This window comes from Oenanthe melanoleuca, chromosome 7 (genome assembly GCF_029582105.1).
Source record: "Oenanthe melanoleuca isolate GR-GAL-2019-014 chromosome 7, OMel1.0, whole genome shotgun sequence".
Taxonomy (NCBI): Eukaryota; Metazoa; Chordata; class Aves; order Passeriformes; family Muscicapidae; genus Oenanthe; species Oenanthe melanoleuca.
Window position 1 is genome coordinate 15073167 of NC_079341.1, and position 17348 is coordinate 15090514.

At 42.4% G+C, this 17348-nt stretch overlaps 1 protein-coding gene across 1 annotated transcript in view; it reads left to right on the top strand.

Moving 5' to 3' along the window:
• TTN (titin) overlaps positions 1-17348 on the top strand; it is a 235634-nt gene that overhangs the window by 189705 nt on the left and 28581 nt on the right. Inside the window, exon 277 of the mRNA XM_056496551.1 lies at positions 104-17209. Coding sequence (XP_056352526.1) covers positions 104-17209 — 17106 coding nt within the window. The remainder of the gene's footprint in view (positions 1-103; positions 17210-17348) is intronic.

Below are 17348 nucleotides of genomic sequence, written 5' to 3' on the forward strand. Positions count from 1 at the left end.
TTTCTTTTTGGGGATGGGTGGGATGGGTAGGGAGCACATTCAGAGGGCATAAGAATGACTTCTGCTGTAATTTAATGTTTTATGGTTTTTTTTTGCTTTTCAGACCCACCAGGTCCACCTGCAAATCCAAGAGTGACTGATACCACAAAGACAAGTGCATCTTTAGCCTGGGGCAAGCCTCACTATGATGGTGGTCTTGAAATCACTGGCTATATAGTGGAGCATCAAAAAGAAGGAGAAGATGAATGGGTGAAAGACACAATAGGGACTGCTTTAAGAATCACTCAGTTTGTTGTAGCTCATCTGCAGACCGGAGCCAAGTATAATTTCAGAATCTCTGCCATGAATGCTGCAGGTGTCGGTGAACCAGCAATAATTCCAAGTGTGGAAATCGTTGACCGAGAAGAGATTCCTGACTTTGAACTGGATGCTGAGCTAAGAAGAACACTTGTTGTTAGGGCTGGATTAACTATTCGCATTTTTGTGCCAATTAAAGGACGTCCAACTCCAGAAGTTACATGGACAAAAGATGATGTTTCCCTCAAAGGACGTGCCAGTATTGAGAATACCGACTCTTTTACACTCTTGATTGTCACAGAGTGCACCAGATATGATGCAGGAAAATATGTAATGACTCTTGAAAATGCTGCTGGTAAGAAGACTGGCTTTGTAAATGTGAAGGTCTTGGATACACCAGGTCCACCAATAAACCTCAAGCCTAGAGAAATAACCAAAGACAGCATCACCCTTCAATGGGATATGCCTCTGGTAGATGGAGGTTCACGTATAACAAACTACATTGTTGAGAAACGTGAGTCAACTCGGAAGGCATATTCAACAGTCACAACCAACTGCCAGAAGTGTTCCTTCAAGGTTCCTAATTTGGCTGAGGGGTGTGAATACTATTTCAGAGTACTGGCTGAAAATGAGTATGGTATTGGTGAGCCAGCTGAAACTACAGAACCAGTAAAAGCTTCTGAGGCCCCAGCCCCACCTGAGAGCCTTAACATTATGGATGTAACTCGGAACTCAGTTAGCCTAGCTTGGCCAAAACCAGAACACGATGGTGGCAGCAAGATCACTGGGTATGTAATTGAAGCACAGAGAAAAGGAACCAACCAGTGGGCACACATCACCACTGTAAAAACACTGGACTGTGTAGTAAAGAATCTAACTGAAAATGAGGAGTATACTTTCCAGGTTATGGCAGTTAATAGTGCTGGAAGAAGTGCCCCAAGGGAAAGCAGACCAGTTATTATCAAGGAGCAGACAATGCTACCAGAGTTTGACCTCCGTGCTATTTACCAGAAAACAGTCATTGCCAAAGCTGGTGACAATATCAAGATTGAAATCCCTGTACTTGGTCGTCCAAGGCCTACTGTGACTTGGAAGAAAGAAGACCAGATTCTTAAGCAAACACAAAGGGTAAATTATGAAAATACAGCAACTGCAACCATACTGACCATCAATGAATGTGTTCGAAGTGATAGTGGTCAGTATCCGCTGTCAGCTAAAAATATTGTTGGAGAAGTTAGTGAAGTAATCACTGTTCAGGTTCATGACATACCTGGACCACCCACTGGACCAATCAAATTTGAAGAAATTTCATGTGATTTCTTGACATTCTCATGGGAGCCTCCTTTGAATGATGGTGGTGTACCAATAAGTAACTACGTGGTCGAGATGCGTCAGACTGACAGTACCACGTGGACTGAACTGGCAACTACAGTGATACGTACTACATTTAAAGCCACTCGTCTCACTACAGGAGTTGAGTATCAGTTCCGTGTTAAAGCTCAAAACAGATATGGAGTTGGTCCAGCCATTACTTCAGAGTCTGTAGTTGCCAACTATCCATTTAAGGTACCTGGGCCTCCTGGCACTCCTCAGGTGATTGCAGTCACCAAAGAAACCATGACCATTAGCTGGAATGAGCCAGTTACTGATGGTGGAAGCCCAATACTGGGATATCACATTGAAAGGAAAGAGCGAAACAGCATTGTTTGGCAGACTGTAAGTAAAATGTTGGTGTCAGGAAATATCTTTAAATCATCTGGACTCACGGATGGCATTGCGTATGAATTCCGTGTTATAGCAGAAAATCTGGCTGGGAAGAGTAAGCCAAGCAAGCCATCTGAGCCTGTGTTTGCCCTGGACCCAATAGATCCACCTGGTAAGCCGATACCTCTGAACATTACAAGACATGCAGTTACACTGAAGTGGACTAAACCAGAATATAATGGAGGTTTTAAGATAACTGGCTACACTGTTGAAAAAAGAGACCTTCCTAATGGCCGTTGGCTGAAGGCTAATTTCAGCAATATACTAGAGACTGAGTTCACTGTAAGTGGTTTGACAGAAGATGCTGCCTATGAATTCCGTGTCATTGCTAGGAATGCTGGCGGAGCAGTTAGTCAGCCCTCAGAGCCATCAGATGCAATCACTTGTAGAGATGACATTGAAGCACCAAGGATAAAGGTGGATGCTAAATACAAGGACACCATAGTGCTGAAAGCAGGTGAAGTCTTCAGACTTGAGGCTGATGTTTCGGGTCGCCCTCCACCAACTATGACATGGACAAAGGGAGAAAAAGAACTTGAAGGCACAGCAAAATTAGAAATAAAAATAGCAGATTTCTCTACCACTCTCACCAACAAAGATTCCTCAAGAAGAGATGGTGGTGCTTATACACTTACTGCAACAAACCCTGGTGGCTTTGCCAAGCATATCTTCAATGTTAAAGTCCTTGATAGACCTGGTCCCCCAGAAGGGCCTTTGGCTGTGTCTGAAGTCACTGCAGAAAAATGTGTGCTGTCATGGCTACCCCCACTGGATGATGGAGGAGCAAAGATTGACCATTATGTGGTTGAAAAACGTGAAACAAGTAGATTGGCATGGACATCTGTAGGCACAGAAGTTCCAGTGACTAAACTGAAGGTTACTAAACTGTTGAAGGGCAATGAGTACGTGTTCCGAGTTATGGCTGTTAACAAATATGGAGTTGGTGAGCCTCTGGAATCAGAACCCGTTCTTGCAGTAAATCCATATGTTCCACCTGATCCACCTAAAACACCTGAAGTTACAGCAATTACAAAGGATTCTATGGTTGTCTGTTGGGGCCATCCCGATTCTGATGGTGGGAGCCCAATAACTAACTACATTGTGGAACGTCGAGACAAGACTGGTCTACGCTGGGTGAAATGTAACAAAAGGGTTGTTACTGACTTACGTTATAAAGTGTCTGGATTGACAGAAGGCCATGAATATGAATACAGAGTCATGGCAGAAAATGCTGCTGGTGTCAGTGAGCCAAGCCCAACCAGTCCATTCTATAAAGCCTGTGATACTGTATTTAAGCCTGGTCCCCCAGGTAATCCTCGTGTTTTGGATAGCAGCAAGTCCTCTATTACAATAGCATGGAACAAACCAATATATGATGGTGGTTCAGAGATCACAGGTTACATGGTTGAGATTGCACTACCTGAAGAAGACGAGTGGAAGATTGTAACTCCACCAGCTGGTCTAAAGGCCACTTCTTTTACCATCACTGACTTGAAAGAAAATCAGGAGTATAAAATACGGATATATGCTATGAACTCTGAAGGTCTTGGGGAACCTGCTCTTGTTCCTGGCACTCCAAAAGCTGAAGAAAGAATGCTACCTCCAGAGATTGAACTTGATGCAGAACTACGTAAAGTTGTAACTATTAGAGCTTGCTGTACTCTGAGACTCTTTGTCCCAATTAAAGGAAGACCAGCACCTGAAGTCAAATGGACAAGAGAACATGGAGAATCCTTGGATAGAGCAAGCATTGAATCAACAAGCTCTTACACTTTACTTATTGTTGAAAATGTAAATAGATTTGATAGCGGCAAATACATACTGACAATTGAAAACAGCTCAGGTAGTAAGACAGCATTTGTGAATGTCAGAGTTCTTGATACTCCAGGGGCACCTCAAGATTTGAAAATAAAGGAAGTTACAAAATCGTCAGTTACACTCACGTGGGAGCCTCCGCTCATAGATGGTGGCTCTAAAATAAAAAATTACATTGTTGAAAAGCGTGAATCAACAAGGAAAGCTTATTCAACTGTTAATGCCAATTGCCACAAGACCAGCTGGAAAGTTGATTCACTGCAAGAAGGCTGCAACTACTACTTCAGAGTCCTGGCTGAAAATGAGTATGGAATAGGCCTTCCAGTTGAAACTTCAGAATCCATAAAAGTATCAGAAAGACCACTTCCACCAGGGAAAATAACTTTGTTGGATGTGACAAGAAATAGCGTAACCTTGTCTTGGGAAAAACCTGAACATGATGGTGGTAGCAGAATTCTGGGCTATATTGTAGAAATGCAAAGCAAAGGCAGTGACAAGTGGTCAACCTGTGCTACAGTAAAAGTTACTGAAGCCACCATCACAGGATTGATCCAAGGTGAAGAATACACCTTCCGTGTTTCAGCTCAGAATGAGAAAGGTATCAGTGATCCTCGCCAGCTGGGTATACCAGTTGTTGCAAAAGATCTTGTGATCCCACCAGCTTTCAAACTACTGTTTACCACTTTCAGTGTCCTAGCAGGAGAGGACTTAAAGGTTGATGTTCCTTTTGTTGGTCGACCTAAACCAGCAGTGTCTTGGCATAAAGACAATGTGGCATTGAAGCAGACTACAAGAGTAAATGCAGAAAGCTCAGAAAACAACACAGTGCTAACAATAAAAGAAGCATGCAGAGAAGATGTGGGAGCATATGTAGTTAAACTTACAAACTCTGCTGGTGAAGCAACTGAGACACTAAATATTGTTGTCCTTGACAAACCAGGACCTCCAACTGGACCAGTAAAAGTAGATGAAGTAACAGCAGATAGCATTACTATTTCCTGGGAACCACCCAAGTATGATGGTGGTAGCTCTATCAATAACTACATTGTAGAAAGAAGAGACACTTCCACCACAACTTGGCACATGGTGTCAGCTACTGTTGCAAGAACAACTATAAAAGCATGTCGTTTAAAGACCGGCTGTGAATATCAGTTCAGAATTGCAGCTGAGAACAGGTATGGGAAGAGTACATATCTCACCTCAGAGTCAATAATAGCCCAGTACCCATTTAAAGTTCCTGGTCCACCTGGAACCCCTTTTGTAACAAATGTCACAAAAGACAGCATGGTGGTACAATGGCATGAACCAGTCAATGATGGTGGTAGCAGGATCATTGGTTATCACTTGGAGCGCAAGGAAAGAAACAGCATTCTCTGGGCTAAACTGAATAAAACGCCTCTTCCAGATACCAAATTTAAGACTACTGGCCTTGAAGAAGGTCTTGAGTATGAATTCAGAGTCTATGCAGAAAACATAGTGGGAATTGGAAAGGCAAGTAGAGCGTCTGAATGCTATACTGCACGTGACCCATGTGACCCTCCAGGTCGTCCAGAACCTATAATTGTCACAAGAAGCTCAGTAACACTGCAGTGGAAGAAACCTATATATGACGGTGGAAGTAAAATCACAGGCTATGTTGTTGAAAAGAAGGAATTGCCTGATGGCCGTTGGATGAAGGCAAGCTTTACAAATGTCATTGATACTCAGTTTGAAGTAACCGGTCTAGTCGAAAACCAGAGATACGAGTTTCGTGTTATAGCACGAAATGCTGCAGGTGTTTTCAGTGAGCCATCTGAGAGTTCAGGGGCAATTACAGCAAGAGATGAAGTAGAACCACCTCAAATAAGTATGGATCCAAAATTCAGAGACACTATTGTAGTGCATGCTGGTGAGTCGTTCAAGCTTGATGCTGATGTTCATGGAAAACCAATACCTTCCATTCAGTGGTTAAAAGGCGATCGTGAACTGACAAGCACCGCTCATATGGAAATAAAAACTACTGATTTTGCAACAAGCCTAAGTGTGAAGGAAGCCACAAGAGTTGACAGTGGGCAATATGTATTACTGGCAAAGAATGTTGCAGGTGAAAAGAAGGTTCCCGTTAATGTCAAAGTTCTTGATAGACCTGGACCTCCAGAAGGACCTGTTGAGATTACAGGTGTTACAGCTGAAAAATGCACCCTGTCATGGAAACCCCCACTACAAGATGGTGGCAGCGATATTTCACACTACGTCGTAGAAAAAAGGGAAACCAGTCGCTTGGTGTGGACTGTCGTTGACTCAAATGTGCAAACCCTGAATTGCAAAGTTACAAAACTTCTGGAAGGAAATGAGTATGTTTTCCGCATAATGGCAGTGAATAAATATGGTGTTGGTGAACCTCTTGAGTCGGACCCAGTAGTCGCAAAGAACCCGTTTGTTGTGCCACTTCCTCCAAAGGCTCCAGAAGTCACAGCAGTTACCAAGGATTCTATGATAGTTGTATGGGAAAGACCAGCCTCAGATGGTGGCAGTGAAATCCTAGGCTACGTCCTTGAAAAACGAGATAAGGAAGGTATTCGCTGGACAAGGTGTAACAAACGCCTGATAAGTGAACTGCGATACAGAGTGACTGGTCTTATAGAAAACCATGATTATGAATACAGAGTTTCAGCTGAAAATGCTGCTGGTCTTAGTGAACCAAGTCCACCTTCTACTTACTACAAAGCATGTGATCCTATTTACAAGCCAGGTCCACCCAATAATCCTAAAGTTACGGATGTTACAAGATCTTCAGTTTTTCTTTCATGGGGTAAACCTATATATGATGGTGGCTCTGAAATTCAGGGGTACATTGTGGAGAAATGTGATGTAAGTGATGGTGAATGGGCGATTTGTACCCCTCCAACTGGAATTAAGAATACTCACATGGAAGTAGAAAAATTAGTGGAAAAACACGAATACAAATTCCGCATATGTGCAGTTAATAAAGCAGGAGTTGGAGAGCATGCAGATGTTCCTGGTTCTGTTATTGTAGAAGAGAAGATGGAGGCACCAGACCTTGACCTTGACATGGAGTTAAGGAAGATTGTAAATGTGAGAGCAGGAGGTTCCTTAAGACTGTTCGTTCCCATCAGAGGTCGTCCAACACCTGAAGTGAAATGGGGTAAAGTGGATGGTGACATCAGAGAAGCAGCTATTATTGATACCACGAGTAGCTTTACTTCCCTTGTTCTAGATAACGTTAACAGATTTGATAGCGGAAAGTATACTCTGACCTTGGAAAACAGCAGTGGAACAAAGTCTGCCTTTGTCAGTGTAAGGGTACTGGATACCCCAAGTGCACCTGTTAATTTAAAAATCAGAGAGATCACTAAAGACTCTGTTTCACTTTCATGGGAGCCTCCTCTCTTGGATGGTGGAGCAAAAATAAAGAATTTCATTATTGAGAAGCGTGAAGCAACAAGAAAGGCATATGCAGCTGTTGTAACAAACTGCCACAAGACTTCATGGAAAGTAGATCAACTTCAGGAGGGCTGCTATTACTTCTTCAGAGTCTCTGCTGAGAATGAATACGGAATTGGCCTCCCTGCAGAAACCAGTGATCCAATTAAAGTTGCTGAAGTTCCACAGCCTCCTGGGAAAATAACAGTGGATGATGTAACAAGAAACAGTGTCTCGCTAAGCTGGGCAAAACCTGAACATGATGGTGGTAGCAAAATCATACAATATATTGTTGAAATGCAAGCAAAGGGTAGTGAGAAGTGGTCAGAGTGTGCTCGTGTTAAAACACTTGAAGCAGTTGTTACTAATCTAACTCAAGGGGAAGAATATCTTTTTAGAGTAATGGCCGTAAATGAAAAGGGCAAGAGTGATCCTAGAGCACTTGCAGTTCCAATAGTTGCCAAAGACCTGGTGATTGAACCTGATGTCAGACCTGCTTTCCACAGTTACAGTGTGCAGGTGGGACAGGACCTAAAAGTAGAAATACCAATTGCAGGTCGACCTAAACCAACTGTTACCTGGGTTAAAGATGGCCAGCCATTAAGGCAGACAACAAGAGTCAATATTAGCGATTCAGCTGATCTCACTGTATTGAATATTAAGGAAACTAGCAAAGAAGACAGTGGCACTTATGAAATCACTGTGGCTAATGTTGTTGGGCAAAAGTCTGCCTCTGTTGAAATTATTACTCTAGACAAACCTGACCCACCAGTTGGACCTGTGAAGTTTGATGAAATAAGTGCAGAAAGTATTACCCTGTCATGGAATCCCCCAGTGTACACAGGCGGCTGCCAAATCACCAACTATATTGTTCACAAGAGAGATACAACGACAACTGTATGGGAAACAGTTTCGGCTACTGTTGCAAGAACTACGCTGAAGGTGACTAAACTGAAAACTGGTTCTGAGTACCAGTTCAGAATATTTGCTGAGAACAGGTATGGGCAGAGTTTTGCATTGGAATCCGCCCCGGTTGTAGCACAGTATCCCTACAAGGAGCCAGGACCTCCTGGCACACCATTTGTGACAACAGTTACAAAAGACTCCATGGTTGTGCAATGGCATGAACCAGTAAATGATGGTGGCAGTAGAGTGTTGGGCTACCATCTTGAGAGAAAGGAGAAAAACAGCATTCTGTGGACTAAAGTAAACAAGACTATTATTCAGGACACAAGTTTTAAGACAAATAACCTTGAGGAAGGGATTGAATATGAGTTTCGAGTTTCTGCAGAAAATATTGTTGGTGTTGGCAGAACAAGTAAAGTTTCTGAGTGCTATGTAGCTCGTGATCCATGTGATCCTCCAGGTCGCCCAGAAGCTATAATAATAAAAAGAAGCTCTATTACTCTACAGTGGACCAAACCAGAATATGATGGTGGAAGTAAGGTTACTGGTTATATTGTAGAGAAACGTGACTTACCAGATGGTCGCTGGATGAAAGCGAGCTTCACAAATATAATTGAAACTCAGTTCACTGTAACAGGACTTACTGAAGACCAAAGATATGAATTTAGAGTAATTGCAAAGAATGCTGCAGGTACAATAAGCAAACCTTCTGACAGTACAGGACCAATAACAGCAAGGGATGAAGTTGAACTTCCACGAATTTCAATGGATCCGAAGTACAAAGAAACTATTGTTGTAAATGCTGGTGAAACATTCAGACTTGAGGCTGATGTTCATGGAAAGCCACTACCGACAATTAAGTGGTACAAAGGAGATAAAGAGCTTGAGGACACTGCTAGATACGAAATAAAGAACACAGATTTCAGTGCATTAATAATTGTAAAAGATGCTATTAGAGTTGATGGTGGACAGTACATTCTAGAAGCCTCTAATGTTGCAGGAACAAAGACAGTAACAGTAAACGTTAAAGTCTTGGACAGGCCAGGACCTCCAGAGGGCCCAGTCCAAGTGACAGGAGTTACTGCTGAAAAATGCTCACTGGCATGGGCTCCTCCTCTTCATGATGGTGGCAGTGATATTTCTCATTACATTGTAGAGAAGAGAGAAACTAGCCGCCTGGCATGGACTGTGGTTGCTTCAGAAGTTTTACCTACAATGCTGAAAGTAACAAAACTCTTGGAAGGAAACGAATATGTCTTCCGTATCATGGCAGTTAACAAATATGGGGTTGGTGAGCCATTAGAATCTGTGCCAGTAATGATGAGAAATCCATTTGTGGTTCCTGGACCGCCAAAAGCCTTGGAAATTACCAACATCACAAAGGATTCTATGACTGTCTGCTGGACTCGACCAGATAGTGACGGAGGTAGTGAAATCGTAGGTTACATTGTAGAAAAGAGAGACCGAGCAGGCATCAGATGGATAAAATGCAATAAACGCCGCATTACAGACTTGAGATTAAGAGTTACAGGTTTAACGGAGGATCATGAATATGAATTCAGAGTTTCTGCTGAAAATGCTGCTGGAGTTGGTGAACCAAGCCAAGTTTCTCCCTACTTCAAAGCATGTGACCCAATGTTCAAGCCTGGCCCGCCTACAAATGCCCATGTTGTGGATACCACCAAAAGTTCAGTTACACTTGGTTGGAGTAAACCTATTTATGATGGTGGTTGTGAAATCCAGGGATACCTTGTCGAAATCTGTAAAGCAGATGAAGATGAATGGTCGCTTGTTACTCCACAGACAGGTATACGTGCCACTCGATTTGAGATCAAAAAGCTTACTGAACATCAGGAATACAAACTACGAGTATGTGCTCTCAACAAGATTGGTGTGGGAGAGGCTGCATCAGTTCCTGGTACTATTAAACCAGAAGACAAACTGGAAGCTCCAGAACTTGATATTGATTCAGAGCTAAGGAAAGGTATAGTGGTAAGAGCTGGTGGGTCTGCCAGGATTCACATACCATTCAGGGGACGACCAACACCTGACATCACATGGTCCCGAGAAGAAGGTGAATTCTCAGAAAAAGTTCAGATTGATAAAGGCACAAACTACACACAACTTTCAATTGACAACTGTGATAGAAATGATGCTGGAAAGTATATTCTTAAGCTAGAGAACAGCAGTGGTTCTAAATCTGCATTTGTTACAGTGAAAGTCTTGGACACACCAGGACCCCCACAAAACTTAGTGGTAAAGGATATAAAGAAGGATTCTGCTGTATTATCTTGGGAGCCACCGATTATTGATGGTGGTGCAAAGGTGAAGAACTATGTAATAGACAAGCGTGAGTCCACCAGGAAGGCATTTGCAAATGTAAGTGCTAAGTGTGCCAAGACAAGCTTTAAAGTTGAAAATCTTACAGAAGGAGCAATTTATTACTTCAGAGTTATGGCTGAAAATGAATATGGAATTGGTGTTCCAGTTGAAACCAGAGATGCTGTCAAAGCCTCAGAGCCACCTCTGCCTCCTGGGAAAGTAACACTCACTGATGTGACTCAGCGAAGTGCATCACTGACGTGGGAAAAACCTGAACATGATGGAGGTAGCAGAATTTTGGGATACCTTGTTGAAATGTTGCCTAAGGGAACAGAAAAATGGAGTGTTGTCAGTGAGACCAAAACATGTAATGCAGAGGTGTCTGGTTTGAGTCCAGGACAGGAATATCAATTCCGTGTGATCGCCTACAATGAAAAAGGCAAAAGTGATCCCAGAGCACTTGGAATTCCTGTGATAGCTAAAGACTTGACTATTGAGCCAAGTTTCAAACTGATGTTTAATACATACAGTGTACAAGCTGGAGAAGATCTGAAGGTAGAAGTACCATTTATAGGTAGACCCAAACCTACTATTGCTTGGACAAAAGATGAGCAGCCGCTGAAACAGACAACCAGATTAAATATCCAGAATACAGCAACATCAACTATTTTACATATTAAAGAAAGCAACAGGGAAGACTTTGGTAAATATACAGTGACAGCAACAAATGCAGCAGGTACTGCAACAGAGCACCTGAGCATAATTGTACTAGAAAAGCCTGGCCCACCACGAGGACCTGTCCGCTTTGATGAAATTAGTGCAGACTTTGTTGTTTTATCGTGGGATCCACCTGATTATACCGGTGGCTGCCAGATAAGCAACTACATAGTAGAAAAGCGTGACACAAGCACTACCACATGGAACATTGTGTCAGCAACTGTTGCAAGAACAACCATCAAGGCAACAAGGCTTAAAACAGGTTCTGAATACCAATTCAGGATTTCTGCTGAAAATAGGTATGGAAAGAGTTCTCCTTTGGCTTCTAAATCAATTGTTGTGCAATACCCCTACAAGGTGCCTGGACCACCTGGAACCCCATTTGTTACAGCAGCTTCCAGGGACCATATGATTGTACAGTGGCATGAACCAGTTAATGACGGAGGAAGCAAAGTTCTTGGCTACCATCTTGAGCGTAAAGATAAGAACAGCATTCTTTGGACTAAACAGAACAAGTCACTTATTGTGGACACCAAATATAAAACAGACGGCCTTGAAGAAGGTCTTGAATATGAGTTCAGAGTTTCTGCTGAAAACATTGTTGGCATTGGCAAAGTCAGCAAAGTATCAGAACTGTATGTTGCCCGAGATCCTTGTGACCCACCTGGCCGTCCAGAGGCCATCGTTGTTACAAGAAATAATATCACACTGAAGTGGAAAAAGCCAGAATACGATGGTGGAAGCAAAATAACTGGCTATATTGTAGAAAAGAAAGAACTGCCAGATGGTCGCTGGATGAAAGCCAGCTTTACAAATGTGTTGGAAACAGAATTTACAGTAAGTGGCCTTGTTGAAAACCAACGATATGAATTCAGAGTAATTGCAAGAAATGCAGCAGGTTGCTTGAGTGAACCATCTGAAAGTACAGGGCCTATTACTGCCAGAGACGAAGTTGAAGCACCAGGAGCTTCAATGGATCCTAAATACAGAGATGTCATTGTTGTTCGTGCTGGAGAAACCTTTGTTCTTGAAGCTGATATCCATGGCAAACCTATTCCTGACGTTACATGGTCAAAAGATGGTAAAGACCTTGAAGAAACAACTGCAAGAATGGAAATTAAATCTACCATTGAGAAAACAGTTCTCACTGTCAAAGACTGTATAAGAGTAGATGGAGGTCACTATACTCTTAACCTCAAAAATGTTGGTGGCACCAAATCTATACCAATCACTGTAAAAGTGCTTGACAGACCAGGACCTCCAGAAGGACCTTTGAATGTTACAGGTGTCACTGCAGAAAAATGCTACTTGTCATGGTCTCCACCTTTACATGATGGTGGTTCTAGCATCTCACATTATATCATTGAGAAGAGAGAGACAAGTAGGCTTTCATGGACACAAGTAGCGACAGACGTGCAGGCTCTTAACCACAAAGTAACCAAACTCCTTCCTGGCAATGAATACATTTTCCGTGTAATGGCAGTGAATAAATACGGAACTGGAGAGGCCTTGGAATCTGAGCCAGTTGTGGCTCGTAATCCGTACAAACCCCCTGGTCCTCCTTCAACACCTGAAGTTTCAGCAATCACAAAAGATTCTATGGTGGTAACATGGGGTCGCCCAGAAGACAATGGGGGAGCTGAAATTGAAGGTTACATACTTGAAAAACGAGACAAAGATGGTATCCGGTGGACCAAATGCAATAAGAAAAGGCTGACAGACTTGCGATTCAGAGTAACAGGTCTAACTGATGGGCATTTCTATGAATTTAGAGTGTCTGCTGAAAATGCTGCAGGGGTAGGAGAACCCAGTGAGCCATCCATTTTCTATCGTGCTTGTGATGTATTATATCCACCAGGTCCACCTAGCAATCCAAAGGTTACAGATACTTCCAGGTCATCAGTTTCCCTTGCCTGGAGTAAGCCCATATATGATGGAGGTGCTCCTGTTAAAGGATATGTAGTAGAAGTAAAAGAAGCTGCTGCTGATGAATGGACTACCTGCACCCCACCAACAGGCCTACAAGCAAAACAGTTCACCGTGACAAAACTGAAAGAGAACCAGGAGTATAACTTCCGCATCTGTGCCATCAACTCAGAAGGAGTAGGAGAGCCTGCAACTATACCTGGTGCAGTCTTAGCAGAGGACAAGATGGAACCTCCTGAAATTGAACTTGATGCAGATCTCAGAAAAGTAGTCACTGTACGTGCTAGTGGTACTTTACGCCTGTTTGTCACTATCAAAGGAAGACCAGAACCTGAAGTTAAATGGGAGAAAGCAGAAGGAACAATTAGTGAGCGGGCTCAGATTGAAGTCACCAGTTCCTACACAATGCTGGTCATTGACAATGTCAATAGATTTGATAGTGGTAGATATAATCTTACTTTAGAGAACAACAGTGGCAAAAAATCAGCTTTTGTTAATGTCAGAGTGCTTGATACACCTAGTGCACCTCTGAACCTGACCATCAGAGAAGTGAAAAAAGATTTTGTGACTTTAGCCTGGGAAGCACCACTTATTGATGGTGGAGCTAAAATTACCAACTATGTAGTTGAAAAGCGAGAATCCACGAGAAAGGCATATGCCACAGTTACAAGCAACTGTACCAAGAATTCCTTCAAGATTACTCAACTACAAGAAGGTTGCAGTTATTACTTCCGTGTTCTAGCTGTAAATGAATATGGGGCTGGTTTACCAGCAGAAACTGCTGATCCAGTTAAGGTGTCTGAGCCACCTTCTCCACCTTCAAAGGTCATTCTTGTTGACGTGACTCGCAATTCTGCATCAATTAAATGGGAGAAGCCAGAGAGTGATGGTGGTAGTAAAATTACTGGTTATATAGTAGAAATGCAGACTAAAGGAAGTGTAAAATGGAGTGCATGTACCCAGGTGAAAACACTGGAAGCAACAATAACAGGCTTAAGTATGGGAGAAGAGTACAGTTTCAGGGTGATTGCTGTTAATGAAAAAGGAAAAAGTGATCCAAGAGAACTTGGTGTCCCGGTCATTGCAAAAGATATTGAAATCCAGCCATCTGTTGAGCTCCTTTTTAACACATTTACAGTGAAAGCTGGAGATGATCTTAAGATTGACATTCCATTCAGAGGGCGACCTCTTCCCACTGCCAGCTGGAAGAAGGATGGGAATCCCTTAAAAGAGACAACCAGGGTAAATGTTCAGACATCAAAGACTTTAACTTCACTGTCCATCAAGGAAGCTACAAATGAAGATCTGGGACATTATGAATTGCATCTTTCAAATACTGCTGGCTCAACAACAGCTTCTCTAACTGTAGTTGTCCTTGACAGACCAGGACCACCAACTGATGTTAAAATTGATGAGGTTAGTGCTGATAGTGTTACTCTGTCTTGGAAACCTCCAGCATATGATGGTGGATGTCATATTAGCAATTACATTGTGGAGAAGAGGGACACTACCACGACAACATGGGAGGTTGTTTCTGCAGCAGTTGCAAGAACATCAATTAAAGTATCTCGGCTCGTCACTGGATCTGAATATCAGTTCCGTGTTTGCGCAGAAAACCGCTATGGGAAGAGCACTTATACTAATTCTGCTTCTGTTGTGGCAGAGTATCCATTTAAGCCTCCAGGTCCACCTGGAACGCCCCGTGTGGCACATGCAACTAAATCTTTCATGATTGTAACTTGGCAGGTACCAGTTAATGATGGAGGTAGTGTAGTACTAGGATACCACTTGGAGCATAAAGAAAGAAGCAGCATTCTTTGGACGAAAGTCAACAAGAGCCTCATAACTGATACACAGATGAAAGTTACAGGTCTTGATGAAGGACTGATGTATGAATATCGTGTATATGCAGAAAACATTGCTGGAATAGGCAAATGCAGCAAAGCATGTGAACCAGTTGCTGCAAGAGATCCATGTGATCCTCCTGGTCAACCAGAAGTTACTAATATTACAAGAACATCTGTCTCATTGAAGTGGAAGAAACCAGAATATGATGGTGGGGCTAAAGTAACAGGATATATTATTGAACGCCGAGAACTACCAGATGGTCGTTGGCTAAAATGTAATTTTACTAATGTGCAAGAAACATACTTTGATGTAGGTGGACTTACAGAAGACCAGCGTTATGAATTCCATGTTATTGCAAAGAATGCTGCTGGGCTCTTTAGTCAGCCATCTGAATCAACTGGACCTGTGACTGTGAAAGATGATATAGAGGCTCCAAGAATTATGATGGATGCCAAATTCAGGGACGTTGTAGTTGTGAAAGCTGGAGAAGTGTTTAAAGTCAACGCTGATGTTGCAGGGCGGCCAATACCAGTGATTTCATGGACAAAGGATGGCAAGGAGCTCGAAGGAAAAGCTAGAGTTGAAATCGTCTCAACAGATTACACCACTGCAATAACCATTAAGGACTGTATCCGAGGTGACTCAGGACAGTATGTACTAACATTACAGAATGTTGCAGGAACAAAATCTTTGACAATTAATTGCAAAGTACTTGATAGACCTGGCCCACCTGCAGGTCCATTAGAAATAAGTGGCCTTACTGCTGAAAAGTGCCATTTATCATGGGGACCCCCTCAAGAAAATGGTGGTGCAGATATTGATCATTATATTGTGGAAAAACGTGAGACCAGCAGAATTGCATGGACACTTTGTGAAGGAGAGCTTAAAACAACATCTTGTAAAGTGACAAAATTACTGAAGGGCAATGAGTACATTTTCAGAGTGATGGGAGTTAACAAATATGGTGTTGGTGAGCCTCTAGAAAGTGTTGCTGTCAAAGCCCTTGACCCATTTACAGTTCCAAGTCCACCTACATCTTTAGAGATCACCAGTGTGAGCAAAGATTCAATAACTCTGTGCTGGGCAAGACCCGAGTCTGATGGAGGCAATGAGATCTCTGGCTATGTAATTGAAAGGCGTGAGAAAACCAGCCTAAGATGGATTCGTGTAAACAAGAAGCCAGTTTATGATTTAAGAGTGAAATCATCAGGCCTCCGTGAGGGATGTGAATATGAATTCCGGGTTTATGCAGAAAATGCTGCTGGCCTCAGTCTCCCAAGTGAAACCACACCATTGATTAAGGCAGAAGATCCAATCTTCTTGCCATCGCCCCCATCTAAACCTAAGATTATGGATTCTACAAGGTCAAATATCACAATTAGTTGGACAAAGCCACTGTTTGATGGAGGTGCTCCAGTAACAGGATACACAGTTGAATACAAGAAAACTGATGAAACTGACTGGACAACAGCTGTTCAGAACTTAAGAGGCACAGAATATACCATAACTGGATTAACATCAGGCTCTGAGTATGTTTTCAGAGTGAAATCCATTAACAAAATGGGTGTCAGTGAACCAAGTGATGTCTCAGAACCTCAAATGGCAAAAGAAAGAGAGGAAGAACCTGCCTTTGAAATTGACAGTGAAATGCGGAAGACTTTAATTGTAAAGGCTGGTGGGTCATTCACAATGACTGTTCCTTTCAGAGGCAAACCAGTCCCAAATGTAACATGGAGCAAACCAGACACTGATCTCCGTACGCGCGCAAGCATTGACACGTCAAGTAATTGTACATCTCTTACTATTGAAAAAGCAACAAGAAATGATTCTGGAAAATACTCATTAACATTGCAAAACATCCTGAACACTACCACCTTGACTTTAATCGTCAAAGTTCTCGATACGCCTGGCCCACCATCTAATATTGCAACAAAAGACGTAACTAAAGAATCTGCTGTGTTATCTTGGGATGTTCCTGAAAATGATGGTGGAGCACCTGTAAAGAACTATGTGATTGAAAAACGAGAAGCTAGCAAAAAGGCGTGGGTCACTGTGACAAACAACTGTCATCGCCTGTCCTACAAAGTGACTGGTTTGCAAGAAGGTGCCATTTACTACTTCCGTGTCTCGGGAGAAAATGAATATGGTGTTGGAGTGCCTTCTGAGACCAAAGAGGGAACAAAAATAACAGGTATGTTTCACTATGAAAAAATTGGTAATACTTAAAATAATAAGTGTTTTAAAGTGCTTACTTCAAAATAACGTCAAAGGCTTTAAATCTGCACACAGTAAAATAGATAATTTTTCATAGGTATGTTTGTGGTTATGCA